The 16344-nt window shown below is 38.4% G+C and overlaps 1 protein-coding gene across 1 annotated transcript in view; it reads right to left on the bottom strand.

The window, feature by feature from the left end:
* The window catches only part of myo10l3 (myosin X, like 3), a 72890-nt gene that overhangs the window by 34268 nt on the left and 22278 nt on the right, over window positions 1-16344 (bottom strand). The window contains exons 3-16 of the mRNA XM_079619544.1: window positions 13325-13483; window positions 12022-12209; window positions 10930-11064; window positions 10695-10833; window positions 10500-10584; window positions 10308-10414; window positions 9767-9896; window positions 9380-9498; window positions 7519-7665; window positions 7330-7430; window positions 4548-4614; window positions 3170-3262; window positions 2773-2841; window positions 1361-1443 (exon numbers count right to left, since the gene is read on the bottom strand). Coding sequence (XP_079475670.1) covers window positions 1361-1443; window positions 2773-2841; window positions 3170-3262; window positions 4548-4614; window positions 7330-7430; window positions 7519-7665; window positions 9380-9498; window positions 9767-9896; window positions 10308-10414; window positions 10500-10584; window positions 10695-10833; window positions 10930-11064; window positions 12022-12209; window positions 13325-13483 — 1622 coding nt within the window. The remainder of the gene's footprint in view (window positions 1-1360; window positions 1444-2772; window positions 2842-3169; window positions 3263-4547; window positions 4615-7329; window positions 7431-7518; window positions 7666-9379; window positions 9499-9766; window positions 9897-10307; window positions 10415-10499; window positions 10585-10694; window positions 10834-10929; window positions 11065-12021; window positions 12210-13324; window positions 13484-16344) is intronic.

The raw sequence follows: 16344 nt of genomic DNA, 5'->3' as shown, positions 1-16344 counted from the left end.
GTGTGTTAATATTTTTCCTTGTAATAATGTATGATTTGCAAAAATTAAAACTGCTGCGTCTGTTTATAATTATTAGATAATCAAAGTGGATGCGCGTTAACACGCTACATTATGGCCAAGCACGCGCCCTTAAAATACCATATCACTAACGCGCAACGCGACACTGTCTTTAGACTGTTTTTTTCCTGGTCAGTGGCGCAATTGCTTTCTAAAACTGGAAAATAGCACCAGGGGAGTTTTGCGCCGGAACACGCCTCCTCTTTGCGCTGAACCGCCCGGTATGTATTATTTGACAAAGATTGTTTTAGTAACTCAGTAGCCTATGTTTTTGAATACTGTTTAAATTGTGTAATATTTGTGAATTTGATTACGTAGCCTACTTATCCATTTCTTGCGATTGCCGTCAAGATTACTCTCTGGTGCTGTGCACTTGACGCTGGAGCCTGTCCACACGCTGCTGTGATTGGCTGTGGGTTTTGGTTGATTTGTACGCATCTCGCAGTCGCATCGCGTCTAGTGTGGACAGACAAATTATTTGTCGTTGGATCTTATCGCATCGCGTCTGGTTAGGAGACGGTGTAACACGGGAATGAACCTCATTGGTTCTTGCAGAAGCTCAAACGTGCTGCGAAACACGAGAATGATCCTCATTGGTTCTTGCAGAAGCTCAAACGTGCTGCGTAACACAGGAATGAACCCGTGTTACATTCGTTCTCACACATCAAGCAAACATGCTTGAGCTTCTGTTTACTATAACTGATGTGTGAGCTGATGAATGTTTATGAATAAAAGCCTAAATTCAATCTGTTCATCATATAAAGCGATCGTGTCTCTTCAGCAAATTTGGATTAAACCACTAGATTCATATGGATTAGTTTTATGATCTTTTTAAAGCGTCAAAGTGGAAGTTGACTGTCAATGGAAGGACAGAAAGTTCTCAGATTTCATCAAAAGGATCTTCATTTGTGTTCCAAAGATTAATGAAGGTCCTACAGGTTTGAACATGAGGGGGAGTAAATTATGACATTTTCATTTTTGGGTGAACTATCCCTTTAAATCAAAAGTTGTATTTGTTAACATTGTTAACAAACAATGAATATTTATACCTAACATTAACAAAGATTAATAAATGCTTAAAAAAATGAATTGCTCATATTTTAGTTGTCATGTTAGCTAATGCATTTACTAATGTGAACAAATGAGACCTTATTGTACACTGCTGTTACCATTTTTTGTTCAGTATGAGAAGTATGATTTACATGACATGCTTCACTGAACTCATGCCAAGCTGGAAACACTTTGGATCATAGGATCCACAGCATTGTTTAAAATAGCAGAAATGAAGTGAATGATTTGTCACCTGCTGTCCTTCAGCATGTTGAGAATATCATCCCTGAATGTGTCTCTGTTCTTCTCTAGAATGCCACGCACATCATACAACACCTGACACACACACACAAAGAAAAGTTACAAAATACATGTACAGTGACTAAAATGCTAATTTATTCATTTATTAATATAATTTTATATAACTCCTTTATTTAAACCTACTGCAGATATAGCCAACTTCATGTGTCTGCCTCAACATTTCTAACTAAACTGAATTGATGTGTGTGTGAAGAAAATACAAAGTCTCTGATTCCTGCATTGTACTTTCAGCCAATTGATGAGAGACCAAAGAGAGAGTTTGATCGAGCTGGTGCTGCCGAAGTTTAATGCAGTCACCTGTTGAGTATTACTCAGTCGTGACCTCCGTGGCGACAGATTCCTCCACAGGTCTTAACAACATGAAATAAACTCCTGAGCTGTCGAGTATGCAGCATCCAAAACACATGCTGGGGGTATTTATATCACCAACTTGATAATTACAATCTCTCATTTAAACAGATAATTCATCCAAAGCTCATAGTCCGATCTTTCATTTGAGAGAAGAGAGCAGATGCTAAAGATTCTGCATCTGAAAGCATTTGAAAGACTGGATTGATATTGTGGGAACATGTCAGACATTTTGCACGCCACTTGCATATTTCAGACAGTGGTAAAAATATATGAAAAATCTTAAAACAAGATATATTTACCTGAGAAGCATGCAACCTGATGCAACGTTGCTTCTCGGGAAAATGTATCGGTGTAGATGTTTTTTTCTGGTAAACAAGACTAAAATACTGATTCTTTTTTGAAGTAAAAAAGTAAAAGCAAGTGAAAAGCAAGTGGAAGTGTGAAAGAAAACTGTCAGGGAAAAAAAACTGCAACTAGAGAAGGAGCTGGACAGCATGCCAAATGCTTCTCATGGGAATGCATGTTAGCCGTGTGGTTTCCAGCACATTAAACTGTGAAGGCTTCGTGTAGTGCCCATGGTGAAAGGGCAAACCAACTCTTCACTTTCCATCTCTCTGTACTTTTTGCAGCATTCTCAACTGACTGCTTTCTCTTACTCTCCTGAACAGACTCTCTTATAGACCGAAACTGACACTGGCAGATGATGAGAGAGAGTGAGAAGACTGGGGAAGTCCAGAGCTCACTTCCTCTTGGTAATCACACTTGTGCAATAGTGATAGACCGGTATATCGGTCAAAATTTTAGATAGGTACCAACAGAAATGGTCATTTCACCTGCTGTTTGTTTCAAAACGTAGCAACATGTAGCAACAAATGAAGTCTAATGTCAATTTAAAGCATTTAAACTTTTGGCAGACCTTATACAATCTTTCCAACCTCACAAATAATAGTATATAAGTAATACTAAAATAGCACTGTGTGTTGATGTAATTACCTCTCCTGCATAATGTTTAATACCAAACTGGTGATCTGCCACTCTTGGTTTCACGTAGTAAGGGTTTGTCTGCAGAGGCAGAAACACATAACACATTATTTCACATTGATTATATTTTGCAGCGTGCACACTCAAAGATACTTCAGTCGAGGCAGACTGTATGTGGGTTCTCCGAGGACACACTCATTGTTCCCGGTGGCCTGAGGAAAGCCTGCTCACGTTACCGCATTGTGCATGTGCGTGTGAGAGGCTGTGGGGGTGTGACTGGGTGGTGCCTATCGGCTCAGCGCTGGTCTTTATCAGTGAGTTTAAAGAAGCATTAACTCTCTGTGATCTGAAATGAGACGAGGAGAAGAAAGCGCATGTGTCTGTGAGGGTTTTGAAAAGGAGGACTTACGGCATGCCGGCTGTGGAGTTTCTCCAGCAGGGTGTAGTCCGTGCCTTTAGGGAATCTGCTCTCTTCATTGATAAGAGCCAACATGCCCAGTTTCTGAGAAAAGAGCACACTGATCTAAGCACATGCTCTATGGCTCTCCACACACAAAATGTATTATCATCAACCACAGGGGTCTCGTTCGTAGTCATGCATTTGCATTTGTGCGATATATTTCCCGAAGGTTATTTTAAGAAGTTGATCTTTTTTTGTGACAGTGCAGGAAGAGGACTAAGATTGAAGATGCAAATTATTTCGGTAACACTTTATTTTACAGTGTCCTTGTTACATTATGTTACATGTACTTACTCTGGTAATAACAGTAAATTCTGCATAATTACAAGCAACTAACCCTAAACAAAACCCTATTCATTAACCTATAGACATAGTAAGTGCATGTTGGTAATTGGTATTACTCAGTACGTAAATGTATAATTACACTGTAACAAGGACACATTAAAATAAATTGTAACCATTATTTCTTTTTTCATGTTACCCTTTTTAGACACTTGATATGGATGGTCTGATAGTATATTTGGCACGGAGACATCTTTTCAATTTGAACTGGAACATGTAATTTTTACTGTAAAATAACATGCAATAATTTGCAATCTCTAAAACATTCCCTGTTGAATGTTAGAAAAACAGTTACCGGTATGTATGCAAATTTACTTTAGTATGTTTAGCAGATAATGTACAAAACAATTACATTGTGAAATGTTCCAGACCTCTTAGAGATGTACACTACTGTTCAAAAGTTTGCGGTCAGCAAGTCTCTTATGCTCACCAAGGCTGCATTTATTTGATCAAAACTACAGTCAAAACAGTAATATTGTGAAATTTAAAATAACAGTTTATATTTTAATATATTTTAAAATGTAATTTATTCCTGTGATGTCAGAGCTGAATTTTCAGCATCATTACTCCAGTCTTCAGTATCACATTTTTATGGAACAAGGATTATTTGATGAATAGAAAGTTAACAAGAACAGCATTTATTTGAAATAGAAATCTTTTGTAACATTATAAATAACTTTACTGTCACTATTGATCAATTTAATGTGTCATTGCTGAATAAATGCATTAATAAAAATAAATATATCATTGACCCTGCACTTAGGAGAGCAATGCTAATGATGAAGAGGGTAGGAAATGAAGCAGAGAAGAGACAGGTGCATCACCTGTATGAGCGCCTATTTACTTTTGCTAAACCGTCTAATCAGACAATCTTTCTGAAAATGACTACTGTAGAGATTATATGCTACTGGTAATTGACAATTAAACAGTTTATAATGAGCACTGTAGCGTCCCAGTGAGAGCTGATTAAAGGTTAAAAGGCCACCTTTTCGATCAGATCCAAACACTCAGCGTTGTCCATCCAATCGATGGCCTCCCAGTGTATCCCCTCCCTGTGTGGAGACAAAAGAGAACCTCTTGAGCAACAGATACACACATCACATGTACACAAAGGTGGTATTATCCTCTGGGTTCATGTGATGAAATGAGCTGTGACCGGGCTCTGCTGACCCTCCTCAGCCATCACATTTAAACACAAGAACACAACTGTGTGGGAAAGAGGAGACCCATTCACACATCTGGCAGAGTGCCTCCATAGCCACTACAGCGAGAAGACGCAGAGAAACCCTCTCCCTTAGTTAATCTGCTATCTCTCCATCACTCTGCCCTAAAAGATGTACATCATGTCACATACACCACTGGGACACGTCGCACCTCCTTCCTTCTATACGATTTCACCCCGTTGTGACCTGAGCTCTCTGTGACACCTGATAGCTTGAAGCTACGTGTCTACAGAGCAGCCTGTGTCCGACTCTTGGGTTTTCCACGGCAGTTTGGTGTCCTGATGATGACATAACTCTGAGGACATAATCTACGCACGTGAATGCTTAGTCAATGCATTACAAGTGTGCAGTCTAGTAGTATACACTTGTTATTTATTTTTACATTGTGTGTCAGGATAACACAGTCTCACCCCAAAACGTCACATACTGACGCGTCTTGACCATTCGGCAACATACGACGAAAAGGGTACCCTTTAACGTCCATATGTGACGATTCGGGAATGGTTGGGTTTAGGTATGCGGTAGGGTACCGCTAGAGGGCGCTGCTGGTGCGCTTATGTCTGCGTCTCATATGGACGTTAAAGGGTACCTTTTTCGACGTATGTTGCCGAATGGTCAAGACGCGTCAGTATGTGACGTTTTGGGGTGAGACCGGGCTGGTCAGGAACATACTTCAGAAATCAAGAGGATGATAGAGCTTCTTTTACATGTCTGAGTATGTGTTGTTTGTTAAAACTAATACCTGAAACACACTGTTCACAAGTACGTATGCGAGGCAAACACCTCTAGCTCAGAGGTGCAGTAAAATGTTTTAGCGTAAACATTAGCCTAAAGTGTTTTCTAGAGTCGTTTTCTTGCGTACATTAGAACACAAAACAGCCCAATAATGGACTCTCATTTCTCACATGGTTAATTTTCTCACTATAGCAGACATTAACATTAGTCATATATCTACAGTCATTTCAGGTGAAGTACTATCATGGTAGAGCAACAGATTGAAACGACAAGCGAGCTAAATGTATATATAGAGAGCAATAAATGCGAAACAATCACGCATTGCATTCTTAAGAGTGGCCACAAAGGGCGCTCCAGTAAGCACTGCTGTTTTCTACAGTCAATTTTCTCTTTCAAGTCACTATGCATGAGCAGTTTTACAACAATCTTGATCAATCTGAGTATGTTAGTTACTAACTTAAGAATCACGCCCTTGAGTACAAAAGTCTGTTATCATCACAGTAATGCAAGACCTCATGTGCTAAATATGAATATGCACACTTCCCTAGTAGGCAAAAACCAGTCTGAATGAATAGTATTTGAAAGAGTATCCAGATATCCACGAAAAGTATTCAGATGACATAATACTTATGGCGAGATTCTGAAGTGTGCATCCAATGGGTACTTTACAATCCCACGAGGCCATGGGAGAGGATTTATGGAAGGGGGGAAAGCGATGCAAGTGCCAAAATGCTAAAATGCCATCGGTCACGTCAATGCATATTTATGTAGTATGTCCAGTTTGCATTTATACTACACACAAACATGCTTTGCGACCATTGGAAAAGTATGTTCTATATAGTAAGTTTTTCATCAAATGTGTGTGATTTCAGTACACGTCTGGTAAGGTATGGTATGGTTTTGAACCAAACATGTTTGTTGAGTCAAACATTTGTGTAAAAGCATAATTAGAACGGAAACTCCACATAGAAGGGGCACTTCTATGGTAGCATCAAAAATTTTAAAACACTAAGGAGGCTCGACACAACATGAAACTGTGCTTGAAGTATCACCAGGGGCTCTACACATGAACTCGAGCATTGAGAACATTGTTTGTGTACACAGAGTTAACTAAAAAGAACGATTTTGAACAACTCACAGTGTTTTTCCGTCCGGCATTTTGTCAGTCAAAAGTAGTCGATCTACAAATGCAACGTAATGAACTGACTCCATATGAGGAAATGTCATGAACTTGTAATTCCAAAGAAAAGCATGAAAACTTAAGACACTTAGCTCATGCTAATTTATATGGAAACAAGCTTTAGGACCTTTCCATCTTTACTCTCCTCATGTTACGTTGCATTTGGAGATCGACTACTTTTGACTGACAAAATTCCAGCCACTGGAAACACTAACTGATAAAGTGAGTCGTACAAAATCTTTCTTAGTAAACTTTGTGAACACAAACAATGTTGTCAATTCTCAAGTTCATGTGTAGAGCCCCTGGTGATACTTCAAGCACAGTTTCATGTTGTTTCGAGCCTCCTTAGTGTTTTAAAAATAGCGATTTTGATGCTCTCATTGTAGTGCCCCTAGCACTCTCATTCAAAAAGGCATTTTGACCGAAAACGAAAATACGGTCAAACTTAAAAGTGGCGTTTCCATTCAAATTATGCTTTTACATGAACGTTTGACTCGGGTAGATTAACAAAAGAGCCTAGGTTCAATTTTGGGGAGAGTTATCCTTTAAATGGAGGATGGAACTATCTAAGCTGGTTTCTAGAGCAAAATTAGTTCAAAATCTAAATCAGGGTCACTGGCAGGACCCACCTGTTATATTCAAGCTGCTCCAGGGAGAAGATGTGCTTGTTGAAGTACTCCTGGAGCTTCTCATTGGCATAGTTAATGTTGAACTGCTCAAACCGGTTCACCTGGAGGGGGGAAAAAAGTCATAAAAACATAACAACATGCCATCGGCAGATTGTCTGTCTGGAACATTTCACCTCAACGAACTCTCACCTCGAAGTTCTCAAAGCCAAAGATATCCAAAATGCCAATGGACTTGAAGTTGTCCTTTCCTTTAATTTTCTGGTTGATTCTGGTGATGATCCAAGAAAAACACTGGGAATACAATGCCATGGCCACAGAGTCCCGGGAATCAATTGCCTTTGGAAAGCAGGGCAGAGACAAATATTAATCCAGAGAAAAATTTCCTTTAGTTAGCCTCCAACAGTGCAATTTAAAACCATAAAATCAACAAGCGATGTCTCTGGAGATTATTACAAAACACTAAAATGTCTATTTACATTTCAACATCATACAAAAAACTGTAAGGTTTTTTGGACTGAATTTGCAGGGTTGTTACTCTTAATAATCATGCGTGTCTTTAAACGTTTGAAAACAATGCATGTCTTTCCTGATTTATAGCTGAGATTGGATCAAATACAGTGGCCCAAAAAGTATATGGACACTTAAGCCATATTTAAACCACCCTAAGGTTTTCAAATTATACTCAAAAGGAAGAAAAAAAATTCTGGTTGTCAAACAGTGGAACATGTTCATCTTAATGTGATGAACTACACCGGTGCTAGGATACAGATGCACACAGTGAGAACTGATTTATACAGTACATCCACTAAAACTGACCGGCCAGTTCGCTTTATAAAAGTGATGAAAAGTGAGGAAGCTCTTGAGAAATATCTGCTTCTGGAATTTCAGTTCAATATCAACTCATAAACCCAGCAATAACCCTGAGCTGCTATTACTGGATTACAGAAGGAGAGAAAGTTAATAACCACAAATTAGCCTCTGCTATTCCTAAGAACACTAAACCCCCGTCTATTGTTTCAGCAACACTATAATTCATCGGTCAGAGACACTTCTGCTTGATTCTGAACTGTGTGTTGGCTCCATCAGAAAGACCTGAAAGAATGGCTGTTTGTGCAGGATACGGCCAATGGCAGCTGTCGAGGTCCTGGCCACTGTGTTAGTGCATTATGAGAAAAAGAGGAGGAGGAATAAGGGCCTCCATTAAGACGTGGCCCTGCTTTATGACCGCTAACACAGGCTGGAGTTAGTGGCCATTGTCTTTGTTCATGAAAAGATTGCTTGTGTGTTTCTACCGAGTCGGTCACAAAGGCCAGGGCCCTTAGTACATGCTGGATGAGATTTATGGGATAATGTGGGTTGGGGTCTCTTTATTCTTCGCATGCACACACTTTCACCCCTTTCCTCCCCATTGGTCTAGCTCCCTTTTTCCGACCAGTTTCCAAAAACAAGCCTTTGATTTTCCTTCACTTGACCATGAACTTGCATTGCGGGAAAGAAGAATTCTTAAGAGTAAGTTTTGAAAGCTCAGCTCTAGCGCTAAACTGACTGTCTCTTGTGTTTACCGTGCATATTTGTGTGGTAGGCTCAGGCTGCCCCCATTAGGCGGCTGCTAACCGCCGTCTCCACACTCTGCCTCTATTGTGTTTTTTCTCATGAGATCTTTATCACTGAGTTATTATAGCAGGAATCCGAGGGGACAAAAAGACAGGAAATGGTACCAAGTCACGCAAAGACACTTTTTACACAGGCGTATGGGTGTGAGCATGTTTTTTAATGACAGTCTGTCAGTAAATCTGGGGTGAGTGTGGGGATGCAGGGAAAGAAACTTGTCTCTGGACACACTGAGGGCACAGCACGTCCAGACATGTCACGACATGATACAACATGAAGGGTAAAATAAACAAAAAAAATCTGTAGCAGAAATATAAGACTTTTTGAACCCATTGCCCAAACTTATTCCAAAATGTAAATAAACAAAGACATCTTATTCCTAAACATGCCAGTATACTGTACAACATCATAAAAATGAATGCATGTCCTGGTTCCTTACCTGTTCCACAGTGAGGGGCGAGCAGATTTCTTCTCCTCTAAGGATCATGGACCGCTGTGTCAAAACCTCAGAAAGCTGAAAGGAGTCGAGTCCCAGCAGATCACTGACGACACTGACCACTGTCATTCAAATAAACACACTGCATAAGACTTCACAACTGTGGAAAGTGTGATTATTCATTATTATTATCAGTATTGAACGCACATTAATATATTATCCGAATATCAAATACTGATATCATATTTATTATTTTGTCAATATTCAGAGCTAATTGAATTTTCAGTTTCGTGCATGTCTTCAGCATATTTTTGAAAATAATTATGAAATGTTCCAAAAAATCCAATTGCATCAATTTGTGACCGTAAAGATTCAAGTTCAGTATCAAACCTCCTTTAGTGGTGATCTGAGCACCCCCTGCAGTCATGAACTCAATGTTGCCGATCTGTAAGACCCCAGACAGCAGCTTGAAGACATCCCGGATCTCTTCCTCGGTGAATTCCATCACTTTCAAAGCTTCCTACAGTCATTAAAGCAAATAAAACCATGAACATGTCTTTTCCCCCTTATAATACAGATTACAGAATAAAAACAGAATAAAAGCCTAAATCTGTTCATCATATAAAGCGATCGAGTCTCTTCAGAAAATTAGCTACATTTCATTTGTGTTCCGAAGATGAACAGTCTTATCGGTCTTGAACAACAAGAGGGTGAGTAAATTACGACAGAATTTTCATTTTTGGGTGAACTAACGCTTTAGTTCTTCTACCTACTTCGTGCTGAACAGTTTACAGAAAAGAGGTGATGTGGTGCCCTCTAGTGTAACATTTATCAAAGCCCATGGCATTAACCTCTGTATGTTCATGAGACAAGTAACTGGCTAAGAGTCAAGAACACTGTCAAACACAGACCATGCTAAATATTGACTGACCATCACACTATCATAGAGGTGTTTGTCATTCAAGCTTCTGTCTTTCACACAGCCAGACTGGTTGAGGTAATGATACGCCTCGGGAGAATCAGCCAGCATGTACATTTCTGAGGATGAGAAACACCGAGTAATATAAAAGCAATGGCCAGAGAGAAAGATTCAGCTTATTTAAAGTTGAAGCTAAAATCTCACCTCTGTGCTCATGCTTAGCACCTGACAACAATGCATAGAAAATATGATAGTTCCTCTCTCCCGGATTCTGCCGCACAACTCGATTCTGGAAAGTTATGACATTTTTAAAGCACAAAGCATTTAACAGGCCTACAACAACTGCTCATCTGCAGGTCTATAAATAGCTAATTAAATAAAAGAGTAAATAAAAGATACCTTTTCAAGTAAATAATCTATAATACAGCCGCCCTGAATATTTCCACTCTGAGAGAAGTGAAGCTGAATGAACTTGCCAAAGCGACTGGAGTTGTTGTTGTAAACGGTTTTTGCATTCCCAAACGCCTCCATTATTGGACTGGAGAGGAAGAGAAGGAACAGGTGTTAAAATGGAAAGATATACAACTGTGTGTGTGTGTGTGTGTGCGCGCGTGCGCGTGCGTGTGTGTCTGACCTGCTCTGTACGATGGCCTGCTCCACCCTGGTGGTCCTCTCTGACAGCGGAGAGCCTGTGGAGTTCTGACTCATGACAGACAGGAACTTCAGCAGCAGTTTGGTGCTTTCTGTCTTCCCAGCACCACTCTCTCCACTGAGAACACATACACATGAAGCACACAGTAAACACACAAGCACACCTTTGTCTGTAGTTTTATAGATTTGCATTATTGTAACATACTTATTACTAAGGTAAAAATATCACAACTGTTAAAAAGTTTGGGGTTGGTAAGATTTTTTAACGTATTTGAAATTAGTCTCTTATACTCAATCTAAACGGTAATATTGTAAAATAACTGTTTTCTATGTTTTACTATATTTAAAAGTGTAATTTATTCCTGTGATGTCAAAACTGAATTATCAGCATCATTACTCCAGTCTTCAGTGTCACATGATCCTTCAGAAATCATTCTAATATGCTGATTTGCGGCTCAAGAAACATTTCTTGTTATTATAAAAGTTGAAAGCATTTAATTTATTAATATTTTTTGTGATAATTTATTAATATCTTTTATGAAGTTCGCCATTTATTTTGAACAGAAATCTTTTCACCACATTTATTTTAGCCAAACTTTGTGAAGTACAGATTAAGGGCACTATAGTGGGTAAATGTCCCTCTCCACGTCCAGTGAAGTGATTTATTGTATAACACTTGTTCTGTTTGTAGTTTGTGGTGCCCTTAGAACAGTGCATACTCTCACAATCCTGATAATTCCCTACAATTTGAAATGTTTTATTAAGATGGCCAAATACCATATAAAGACTTTGCACAAACACCCAATGACTCCAAGTCATCCTGCTTCCAAGCTGCCACTCAAGGTAAAGTTCACACTACAGGACTGTACCGGATATGCTCACACTACAGAACGAGATTCCTTGTCATCTGTAGTCGTGTTGTTAGTAATACTACACAACACTACGCTGATGAGGTACACAAATCCAACAGCGGAAAAAAAAAACATCTTCACGCTGGAAATTCCCACAAGTGATTACGTGGAGCGCATAACTAGAATAATACTCAATGTGATGTGATGCCTTTAAAAGCAGATACCTGATGAGCACACACTGGCTGTCGTGTCTCTTCCACAGGCAGCGGTAACACTCGTTGGCCACAGCAAAGATGTGTGGAGGTAGTTCACCCAGATGGTGTCTGCTGTACACATCCACTGCCTCGGCGTCATACAGCCCGGATATCTGCTTATAAGGGTTCACGGCCGCTAGGATGGAGCCAATGTTAGTCTGCAAGGTACAATGCACAACACTAAGAACATACAGGTTTGAGTGTACACTGTTTACATTTGTGATGTTGAACAAAGTATGCATCGAAATGGAGATTTTGTTAAAACTCCAGAGACATTTGAACTTTTCCAGCCCAATAGACAATTTTGACTCTTACTGTATATCATTCACCTGGGAAAAATAATCCATGACAGTATTTTGTATTGTAGCATTTATAAAAAGTTTATATAAGTTTATATATAAAAGTTTCCAAGTGCTGGTGAATGTAATAATATCTACAAAACATTGCAATAGTATGTTTTCTCATAAGGTTGACAATCAAATGAAATCATTGCACTACAGATTTCCAATCGTGTGTTTATTTTTTAATTATATTGTTGGTTTATCTAATAATCTACAATATACCTGTTTTGTTTTCAGGTCAGTTTAACATTGTATATTGGGGTATATGTTCAAATTCAGTTTGAGAGTTAAATGAAAGTAAAATGATAACATACATGTTAATGAAAAAAAATCATAAAGCATGAATGCTAAGTAGTTTCAGACTGATAAAACTATCATCAGAGGTAATAAAAATTAGAAGACAATGTATCCACAGATACATACTTTTTTTGCTACATTTATTTCATGCTTATTGTTGATACGGACATTTTTGCACAGCGTTAAGCTCAGATTAAACCCCATTAAAGCTTCACAGAACAAAGTTCTGAACAAACTTCTCAAAGTACAGATTGTTCCCTTGTTTACATGAAAACACTGCAATAATGAAGATAATTAGTGTGTGTGTGTGTGTGTGTGTGTGTGCGTGCGTGCGTGCGTGCGTGCGCACGTGTGTGTGTGTGTGTGCGCGTGTGTTTGTGTGTGTGCGCGCACGTGTGTGTGTGTGTGCGCGCACGTGTGTGTGTGTGTGTGTGTGTGCGCACGTGTGTGTGTGTGTGTGTTTGTGTGTGCGTGTGTGTGCGTGTGTGTGTGTGTGTGTGCGTGTGTGTGCGTGTGTGTGTGTGTGTGTGTTTGTGTGTGCGTGTGTGTGTGTGTGCGTGTGTGTGTGTGTGTGTGTGTGTGTGTGTGTGTGTGTGTGTGTGTGTGTGTGTGTGTGTGTGTGTTATAACACTTACATAAATAAGGTCCTTCTGGTAGCGAAGAAAGAGGTTGTGCATGATGGCGGCCTCATGTAACTCGGCCAGAGTGGACATGTCCTCCACTCCACTGATGCTGGTGGGATGCATGGGGAACACCTTGAGCCTGTTCACCTCGCCCTGATCCAGAGTTATCACCTTCAACACACAACGGTGTCATTATCAACACAAACTATACAGGGCTGTCATCAGAGGAGCAATGGAAACATTAGTTTAGTGCTCTCAGATTTACCAGAAAGCACGAATACACCAACTACTGACATAACTAAATATGCATTCCTAAACGACATTTAGAAATCCAGAGTAAGAAGAAATGATCTGTGATTTATGCTGCTATGAAGCAACAGTGCACAAGACAGGGTTCATTTACAGGAGTATACATGTGGGCCTGAAGCTTGTTTTACTAATTTGTCCGGGCCTGCTCGATCTTTCTGCCAAGTTGTTTCACATTCCTGAAACCATACCCCCCATGAAATCTTCACAGCGATCCTCTCACTTTCATTGTCCCGAGCACTTCCTCCACGACTTGTCCTCAGAAATCCTTGGACACGCTGCATTATGCTGAATCACAAGGCCGACGTCTTCATTGCACGTTGCATTTGAACCGGTTCTCTTTAATTTACTTAAACTGACATTGAGGATTTCTTGAGATTTGTTTGCTGAATCATACAGACATTATCATGTGTATCTATTGTAATGCACAAGCAACCCACCACTAAAGTTTGCACACACATCCTACGCAAATCTTCAAGTAAATGTCAGAATAATTGTTCATATTATATTAGAAGAGAGATAATTGCTGAGCAGATCAGTATATTCACTGTAAAAAAAAAAAAAAAGCAAAAAAAGTTGCTGCCTTAAATTTTTCAGTTGGATCAGGATTTTTCAGTCATTTCAACTTAAATTACATTAAACTGACTTAAAAAATTAGTTGAATCTTGTATAACATAAACATATGTTGTATAACATATTGAATCTTGTATAACATATGTTGTATAATTGTTTACAGTGTTGGGTTAAACTACAGACATAGAGACAACGTTACTTATCTTCTTATCCACCTTTTTCCTAACTGCGTTTTTGGGAGGAACTTCTAATTATGGAAACGCTTATTATTGTGTTCATAGAGTGAACCTTTTGCTGATTGTTTACAGTTTAACAGAAGTTACTCCCATAATGTGCTCAAAGCGTCACGGGGCGTAGGAAGAATGTGGATAAAAGAACACATGTAAACAGGCTTTAAACAGCCAACGTCTGCTATATAGGCAGACAACGTTTAATTAGTTGTGCTTGCTACGGTGTTGTTCATATTTAAGGTTAGGACTTTGAACAAAACTGAATTTAACTAAAATTGCCTAACCTAGCTTTAACCAGTAGACGATATTACGATAAAACCAGTGAAGGACAAAAAAAATCACTCAGAACACTTTAGCAACTCATTCGGAACACCCTGGCAAAGAACTCTAGTTAAATTCCTTAAAATTGTGTTGAATGTTTCTTTCGAATCGTGCAGGTCATAGTTATTCTTGTAACCGAGATCGATGACAAATCCATTAGCAAAAAGTGCCACTAAAACTGAATGATGCCATACAATAATGATCTTATCATTGTGGCTCGTCAGGCCCGTCTCCAGACAGATGAGATTCATTGATCAGATGTGACAGAAAGGAAACAGCACTTTAGCAGAACCTCTGCCCCCACCTGAGCTAATGTGATCTGTATGGAGATACGAGACACAAAACCCATGTGTAGTAACACCTGAGGCTCTGTTTATCAATTTAAATTTTGGGTGTGAAGCATTGTGAGTTTATTCTAGGGGGCGCTATGACTTTATCATGATTCATTCATGTATAATGAGGTCATTGTTGCGTCATAGCTGTGTTAATGTGTCTCATAGTTTACGTTATCATAGTGTGACGCCTCATTTTTAAGACCAGACTAGGAATCTGCTCTCTATGGGTCATTTATCAACACAGAAGGACGCCAGACACACTTTGGGTCAAAGTTCATGCGCAAAATACATGAGCTCCAGCCATATAAATCCTCCGCAAACATCCTGTAAAGAAGTCAAGGATGTTTAATTGAAACATTCCTGTTGATCTGGAGGCAAATTCCTCAAATTCCTATTCATGAGATGCTGGCTCCCACCGCTAAGGGCAAACAAACAGCCTGGAGGTTGAAACAACACTCGCTCGGTACATGCGAAGTGGGAGGTTTAAAATGACAATAAATGTGTCATCACTAAAAAACTATAAAGAAAACTCAATTAAAATATTTTCATTAACAGATCAAATTAAAAACTAATATTAAAAAATAAACTAAAACATGATTCTTATGATTCTAAAACTAACTGAAAAAATAAGTATATTGTATAGATTCTTAAAAAAAAATGAAATGCCACTAGATAAGGTGATAAAACCCTAAGAAATTTAAAGCCACTATTTAGTTTATATTATTTAACTTGAGTAGCACAAAAATAATACAATTAAAATAAAATAAATAAACTATAAAACTGTGAAAAAAACTAAAACTACACTGACGGTAACAGTCATACAGGGAAATCTAACAACAACAAAAAAAATTAATAAAGAAAAGCTAAAAAATAAAATGGAATTATAAAAACTTTTAAAAACTATAATAACCCTGAATTTAAATTATTAATTTAATATATACACTGTTTGAAAGTTAAAGTCTAAAATAAATTAACACTTTTATTTTGATTAGATGCATTAAATTGATAAAAAGTGACAGAGAAGACATTTTAATGATACAAAATATGTATATTTTAAATAAATGCTGTGCTTTTTAACTTTGAAATATGAAGCAAGCAGCACAACTTTTTTCAACATTTATAATAATAATAAATGCTTCAAATTCAGTTTTGCCATCAAAGAAAATGTTTTGAAAACATTCAAATATAAAACCTTTTAAGAAAATATTATAAGTAGTAATAATATTTTACAACATTACTGTGTTTATACTGTATTTTTAAATCAAAT

The sequence above is a fragment of the Phoxinus phoxinus genome (assembly GCF_949152265.1).
Source record: "Phoxinus phoxinus genome assembly, chromosome: 7".
In the NCBI taxonomy this organism is placed as follows: domain Eukaryota; kingdom Metazoa; phylum Chordata; class Actinopteri; order Cypriniformes; family Leuciscidae; genus Phoxinus; species Phoxinus phoxinus.
The sequence above is the reverse complement of the archived record's forward strand: the minus strand, read 5'-3'. Positions and strand labels throughout refer to the sequence as shown.